Source organism: Entelurus aequoreus, linkage group LG07 (genome assembly GCF_033978785.1).
Source record: "Entelurus aequoreus isolate RoL-2023_Sb linkage group LG07, RoL_Eaeq_v1.1, whole genome shotgun sequence".
Lineage (NCBI taxonomy): Eukaryota > Metazoa > Chordata > Actinopteri > Syngnathiformes > Syngnathidae > Entelurus > Entelurus aequoreus.
In genome coordinates this window covers 75807671-75815898 of record NC_084737.1, presented here as the reverse complement: position 1 = coordinate 75815898, position 8228 = coordinate 75807671, and the positions used below count along the sequence as shown (strand labels likewise).

The 8228-nt window shown below is 42.1% G+C and overlaps 1 protein-coding gene across 1 annotated transcript; it reads left to right on the top strand.

The window, feature by feature from the left end:
* The first annotated feature begins 516 nt into the window (after nucleotides 1–516).
* b3gnt7l (UDP-GlcNAc:betaGal beta-1,3-N-acetylglucosaminyltransferase 7, like) lies at nucleotides 517–2236 on the top strand. The gene has a single exon (XM_062052240.1). The coding sequence runs from the start codon at nucleotides 612–614 to the stop codon at nucleotides 1815–1817; it is 1206 nt and encodes a 401-aa protein (XP_061908224.1). The 5' UTR covers nucleotides 517–611; the 3' UTR covers nucleotides 1818–2236.
* The last annotated feature ends 5992 nt before the right edge of the window (nucleotides 2237–8228 follow it).

Below are 8228 nucleotides of genomic sequence, written 5' to 3'. Positions count from 1 at the left end.
AATACAAAGAGTGGCTCATTGCATTTACAATTATCACCTGCTGTGATGTGACATTTATCACTCAAATGCATTTTTGCATTATTAATTTTAAGAAACATTTAATTTTACCAGCTGAAATATCCCTTTTTTTTGGCAGACTATTCCTTACAATGAAACAAGGCTTTGTTTGTTTATCTAAGCTCGTACTCAAAATGTGCAAAAATGGAACATTTGCCTTAATAATGCCAAATGTGTTATTTCTTGAAGGAAAATGCGTGCACTTAATGATTTTTGACACCTGTTATAAGAAAGAGACGTCAACATGAGAAGGTGGGAGGAGATAGTTGGGAAAGGGAGGAGGAGAATGACTCTCATGAAGGAGGTGTATGTCAGCAACGGCAGAGCAGAGAAGTTGAGGGAGCATGTGCATCTTTTCCCCACGACTGAAAGCCCACCTGTGCCTTCAGTGAGTGCCGTCATGGCCACAAAGATCCCTGGGGCCACGTCTGTGTCAGCTCGTCGATGGGGCCGCGGAGGACCACATGCGAGGGGACATCGATGCCGGAGAAGCTGAATTTGAGGATGGAGCAAGGTGAAGCGTTGGAGAGCCCCCAGCAACTGCACTGAGCACCATGGAGCTCCTTTTCAGGAGAAAGCGGCTCGGTCTGCTGAAGCCCCTTCTCAGCCTCTCTCTGTTCTTCGCCTCGCTCCTCATGATCCACAAGCTCAGACTCCCCGAGAAGGACGCCACGGGGACGTATAGGAGACACATCGGCTGGTGTGGAGACTGCTTTTCATTCAAGAAGACCGCCGCCAAGCACTCTTGGGTGAACCACACAACGCTCCGAGGAGTCTCCAACCGGACCGGCCCTTTCTGGAATGCGCAGGTGCTCAACTGCAGCGAGGACGCCACGGTGAGGACCAAGGACTGGTTTCGGAGGTTGGACTCACGGTTTCACCAGTTCGTCCTGCACCGGCACTGCAGGTACTTCCCGATGCTCATCAACCACCCGGAGAAGTGCTCCAATGGCGGGGTGCACCTCCTCATGGTGGTCAAGTCTGTAATCGAGCAGCACGACCGGCGCGAGGCGGTGCGTAAAACCTGGGGCAAGGAACACACTGTAGACGGTAAGAGCATAAAGACCCTCTTTCTTTTGGGGAGCCCCGCTGTAGGCAAAGACAAAAAGAACCTACAGAAACTGATCGAGTACGAGGACCGCATCTACGGGGACATCCTGCAGTGGGACTTCATGGACACGTTCTTCAACTTGACCCTGAAGGAGGTCAACTTTCTTAAATGGTTCAACATCTACTGCCCAGGAGTCCAGTTTATATTCAAAGGAGACGATGACGTGTTTGTGAACACCAACAACCTGCTGGACCTCATCGGCTTCAAGGTGGAGGAGCACAAGGAGACCACTTTGTTTGTGGGGGACACCATCTCCAAAGCCATACCCATCAGGAACAGACAGAGCAAATACTTCATCCCCAGGGAGCTCTATGATAAGCCCTACCCTCCTTACGTAGGAGGAGGAGGATTCCTCATGTCCTCCCAGCTGGCCAGGAGGCTCTTCGTGGTCTCCGAGGACCTGGAGCTGTATCCCATCGACGACGTATTTTTGGGCATGTGTCTGCAGAGACTGCGTCTGAGCCCGGAGATGCACTTGGGTTTCAGAACCTTCGGCATCACCAGGCGCAGGGTGAGCCCCATGAACAGCGAGCCGTGCTTTTACAAGAACCTCGTGGTGGTGCACAAACTGAGCGCACAGGAGCTCGTCAAGATGTGGAGGCTGGTGCATGACGAGAAGCTGGTTTGTGCTCAAAGGACGTCTGTATGACTCAAATAGAAGTCATACGAATATAAGCTGAGAGGGCTTGGTTATGAATGAATAAGTGAAGTTCTCCTCAGTGCTTTTATGGGAAACCACTACCATACAAGGTCTACAGTGTCCATATCTCCGTGCCTTCAAATATGAGCCTCAGTGTGCAAGCATGAAAGCCAAACCATCAATAATACTGTATCTATGAAGGTTCTCATTCATCCAGGTCGTTGTCATCTCAGGGCGTTCAATCGTTCGTAACTGGACTGCTTGGTTTCTCTACTCATCATCATGTATATACTCTGTGATGACTATATTATGATGATAGCATATATCTGTATCAAGTGGACCCCGACTTAAAAAGTTGAAAAACTTATTCGGGTGTTACCATTTAGTGGTCAATTGTACGGAATATGTACTTCACTGTGCAGTCTACTAATAAAAGTCTCAATCAATCAATCAATCAATCCGAGTAGGCTTCATCAGTTCGTGCACATAGACTCATAGATTGCTCGTTAGCATTAAAACAGTTTTTTTCTCACTACGATAGGGAGAAACCATGCTTGCCCAGGCACACCCTCCTGGTTTTTGGAGTATAAATATTTGGGGTTTTGGCACCAACCGTTGGACTTGATCTGACCAATCTAAGTCTATGAGCACGAACTGATGAAGCCTACTCGGATGATCGGCGAAAGATCTTCCAAAGTAAAGTAAGTAAAGTAAATTTTATTTGTAAAGCACTTTTCACAGATAAAATCACATAGCGCTTTACAAAACATAGGTGAAGTAAAACAACAATTCAATTAAAACATGGGTGTCCAAAGTGCGGCTCGCAGCTAACTGTTTACCGGCCCGCCACACATTCTGGAAATACTATTGTAAAAATAAAAAAGAACATTGAAAAAATTGGAATGAGGTTAAATCTAACGAGAAAAAGTTGCAATGTTGACACAAAAGCTGCCATGCTGGCTGTTTTTTTTTTTATTGTCTTTCTTTATTTTATAATGACAAAAAATCCATGTTATAATGAATTATTTTCAGGGCTCCAATGACTTCAAATATTTCACTTTAAAATGTTTTATGTGGTAAACATTGCATATATTGTGTAGTAGCCATATAAAAACATCAGTTTTCTTTGACAAAAGCGCATAAAACAAACAAAATAATAGTTCCAGCATAAAATCGACAGATATATCTGAAGTTGATCTCGCAACTTAAGTAAAAGTAAAAGAAAAACCTAATACAAATGTATCACTTTATGAGTGGGGCACCTTTTGGATCCCAAATATATTTAGTGATTTTTTATTTATCTTTTCACTGTGATTACTCAAAAATATGAAATAATTAAAATCAATGGTGTCCTGCAATATTGATCTTTTAGGGCTCTAATTACTAAATACTGCATATTTCAGTTTTACTATAAAAAAAAACTAAGTTGTTTTTGACAGAAAAGCCATAAAACATTTTTTTTTTTTATTACTTTATATCAACTTGAAGTTGATATAGAGATCTACTGTAAGCGTTAAAAAATAAAAAAATAAAAATAATCTGACTTATTTTTAACATTTTAATGACTGAGACCCTTTATGGTCCCCGGGATCCCTAAAGGTAAAATATATTAAAAAATCCATATATTTTGTTATGGTTTGAAAATGAAAAATATCAAAATGACCCCCGCATGCTTTAATTTTTCCGTGTGCGGCCCTTGGTGGAAAAAGTTTGGACACCCCTGAATTAAAACAACATGGGCAACATCATAAAAAGGATACAAAGTGGATTAAAAATGATAAAATGTGCATTAACTTAAAGCTTTATTAAAAAGAGAAGTTTTCAAATGTTTCTTAAAAGTTTCAACACGGTCAAGATCACGGAGGGACTGGTGCAAGTTGTTCCAGAGTCAGGGAGCTATAGCCAGGAATGCCAGGGGCCGTACTTATCAAGCTTCTTAGAGTGCCATTTTACACTTAAGTCCTGAGAATTTGCGAAATTTAGTCCTACTCTCAAACTTAAGAATAAAAGCTTTTTATCAACGTTCTTAAGTCTAAGAATCACTCCTACTCTCCACGATATTTAAGAGACCTTCAGAGGTGTCTTATTGGTTAGGAGTTGCCAGCAGGGGATGGCACTGAGGCGAGAGAGACGTGCGCGAACGTTCAGGGAACGGAACAATGTTTGGTTTTTTTTTATGACGAGCAGCTGATCAAACGGTATCGTTTAGACAGAGCGGATATTATTTTTGTCACAGATTTAATACTTTTCGATTCCTTGTTGATTTCTGCATGTGTCTGCAGTGGGCTAGTATATATAGAGCCACCCACACCAGTTTCAAATTAGTTGCCTAATTAATGAATTGGAAAGAAAATGTTATGACAGTAGCGTATGTGTGTGGCCGTGAGGTGAGTGACGTCAGTGAGTGTGTGGGCGATAGAAGAGAGGGAGCGGTAGCGTGAGTGCCGGCGGGGACTAGTTTGTTTTGTATTATTTTGTAGTTTATTGTCAAAATATACACTCCCATTGTCCACTTAAATATTTACAAGATATTTCTTTATTCTTAGACAACGGATTCCCTTCCGTGATTGGTCATTTCTATGGACACAGAAATGACGTCACCTAAAATTCCGTTTACGGCACATAGTAATGTCGTAATTCAGCTCTGAGTGTGACACTTAAGATTCAGTCCTACACTTCGCTGAAAGTGTGAGTAAGACGCTTGATAACTAACTTTTAAGTGCAGCTTTCAGCGAAGAATTTATTTACTCTTAAGTCAACTCTTAGCAGACTTCTTAGGAGTAATTCTAAGAAGCTTGATAAGTACGGCCCCTGGTCTCCACAGGTTTTAAAACGATTTTTTTGGGACCTTTGGAAGACCCTGGCTTGAAGACCGGAGGCTGCGCCCAGAATAGCAGGGGCAAAGCAAGTCAGTGGTGTACTGAGGGGCCCCACCATGCAACGCACGGAATGTCAGGACTAAAACTTTAAACTCAATGCGGAATTTAACCGGAAGCCAATGAAGACTGGATAGAACGGGGGTTATATGGGCTGTCAAAAGTCTGGCAGCTGCATTTTGTACAGTCTGAAGTCTATTTAGCGTTGACTTGTTGAAGAGAGTGAAAAGAGAATCGCATTGATTGATTGATTGATTGAAACTTTTTTACTATGTATATGTACTGTAGATTGCACAGTACAGTACATATTCCGTACAATTGACCACTAAATATTTTTCAACTTGTTTAAGTCGGGGTCTAAATGTTTTTCAACTTGTTTAAGTCGGGGTCCACGTTAATCAATTCATGGTAAATAGTCAATGCGAGACGAAATGAACGCGTGAATGATCATTTGGAGATCCAATTTTGACAACAAATTTCTCACTTCCAAGACAAACCAAGCAGTCCAGTTGCGAACGATTGAACGCCCTGAGATAATACTGTATATCTTGCTGAGAGCCAGTGTCCTCTGCAGTGGACGTTTGTGGACGTAGGGCTACCACCCCCACCAAAAAAATGTGTTAACTGCACTGTTAAAAATGTTTTAGTTTTTTTAATCAGAGGGACAATTGTCATGACAGAACAAATTGCCCATCACAACTAAGTAAAAAGAGTTATGACAAACGAAACTACAAAAAAGAACGCAAACTCATTAATAAGTTCAGTTAACTTCAAATAGTTCTGATAAGAGAAGTTAAAGGCCTACTGAAATTAATTGTTTTTATTCAAACGGGGATAGCAGATCCATTCTATGTGTCATACTTGATCAATTCGCGATATTGCCATATTTTTGCTGAAAGGATTTAGTAGAGAACATCGACGATAAAGTTCACAACTTTTGGTCGCTGATAAAAAAGCCTTGCCTGTACCGGAAGTAGCGTGACGTCACAAGTTGAAAGGCTCCTCACATTTCCCCAAGGTTTACACCAGCAGCGAGAGCAATTCGGACCGAGAAAGCGACGATTACCCCATTAATTTGAGCCAGGATGAAAGATTTGTGGATGAGGAACGTGAGAGTGAAGGACTAGAGTGCAGTGCAGGACGCATCTTTTTTCGCTCTGACCGTAACTTAGGTACAAGCTGGCTCATTGGATTCCACATAATTGTGGATCACGGATTTGTATTTTAAACCACCTCGGATACTATATCCTCTTGAAAATGAGTCGAGAACGCGAAATGGACATTCACAGTGACTTTTATCCCCACGACAATACATCGGCGAAGCACTTTAGCTACGAAGCTAACGTGATAGCATCGTGCTTAAATGCAGATAGAAACAAAAGAAATAAACCCCTGACTGGAAGGATAGAAAATCAACAATACTATTAAACCATGTACATGTAACTACACGGTTAATGCTTTCCAGCTTGGCGAAGCTTAACAATGCTGTTGCTAACGACGCCATTGAAGCTAACTTAGCAACGGGACCTCAGAGCTATGATAAAAACATTAGCGCTCCACCTACGCCAGCCAGCCCTCATCTGCTCATCAACACCCGTGCTCACCTGCGTTCCAGCGATCGACGGAAGGACGAAGGACTTCACCCGATCATCCATGCGGTCGGCGGCTAGCGTCGGATACCGCGTCTGCTATCCAAGTCAAAGTCCTCCTGGTTGTGCTGCTGCAGCCAGCCGCTAATACACCGATCCCACCTACAGCTTTCTTCTTTGCAGTCTCCATTGTTCATTAAACAAATTGCAAAAGATTCACCAACACAGATGTCCAGAATACTGTGGAATTTTGCGATGAAAACAGAGCTTTTTTGTATTGGATTCAATGGTGTCCGAATACTTCCGTTTAACTATTGACGTCACGCGCATACGTCATCATACATAGACGTTTTCAACCGGAAGTTTAGCGGGAAATTTAAAATTGCACTTTATAAGTTAACCCGGCCGTATTGGCATGTGTTGCAATGTTAAGATTTCATCATTGATATATAAACTATCAGACTGCGTGGTCGGTAGTAGTGGCTTTCAGTAGGCCTTTAAGTAGTTTTCGGTGAACATTACATGAAAACATATGTACTGATTGTGTGCATATTCCAATATATACCCAGGTATAATACCAACCATTCACCAAGTTGAGCAAACGGGACTCACAGTTGTAGTAACTTCCTCAAATATATTGAACTGACATATTTTACAGTTCTCTCAACTAATATTTTCAAGTTCATCTTACATAAGACCGAACGCCAACTCAAGTTGTGAAGTGTAATATACTCGGTTAACTCAGTCAGGTCATCGTGTTGCTTTGACTGAGTTAAGTTGAGTCAGCACCATTTTTTTTGGGTGGAAAATGTGACCGTAAAATGAAAGTCTACTGCAGAGGAAGCTGGTTCTCGGGGGGGGGGGGGGGGGGGGGGGGGGGATATTGCAACATGTTCCATTGTGCGTTATCAGTGAAAGCAGGGTAAGAAAAACAAAAAACAACACAGATAAACCAAAATGTGCGAAAGCTTTTAAATGTTAGTTTGAATAAAACCTAAAGGACTTTATACATCTAAAAAAAAGTGACTTGTGTTTGATTACCGGATGGGGAAAAACATCACTGCCTTGAAACAACCGTTGCTAGGTCAAGCCACGGCATACCATACCAAGTCGCTACTTTTACTTAACACTGGACTTGACTAGTGGAATGTGCTGTACTAATATACAGTACTTATATTAGACTGCTCTTTTCTTTTATTTTGCCCATCATTCACAATTCTTATGTGAGACAATATAACACGTGTCTTTTTTGGTGTGTTCTAAATAGTGAACGACTGCTAGCGCAAGGCAGATAACAATGCAGGTTACAGCAAAACCTCCATTCACCAACCTCTCATTGCACAAACCTTTCGATTTACGAACCACAGGCAGAAAAAAAACCATGCTTTGGTTAATTGAAGATTGTCTCAAGTGTACGAGCGGTTCATCCACCTATTGTGTGCCTGGCAGCACAGCGATTGTGGGCGGGCAGATGGATCCTGGTCCTCATTCAGTCAGCAGATGCTGCCATTTAAGTGTTTTTTTTTTTTTTTTTAGCCTTTTTACCGCATTTCTTTAGTTTTGCTAGCGCAATGTGAGTCCAAAAAATGCAATGGACAAGCAATGTGTGATTTTGTCAGGTGCAAACACTGATGACATCTATCAAACAGACAAGAAGCAAGGAATCATGCAGAGACAGAGTTCAATTTGGCTCAATGAGGAGATACGTTTTGGGCTGTACTTCTTAGTTACAGATCCAACCTATGCTCTCAGGTACAGCCCACGTGCTCCTCTATTTATTTGGGAGGTCCCTGGTTACATCACTGAGGCTGCTTCTGAAGGAACGGGGGTAATTTTAGCAGCCCCAGTTAGACAAAATATATGATTATTCAGAAATGCAAATGTGCTGTTTGTGATATCGCCCTGTCTCTGCTTTGTCTGCGTCACGGTACTCGATGTTCTGGACGCAAACCCTG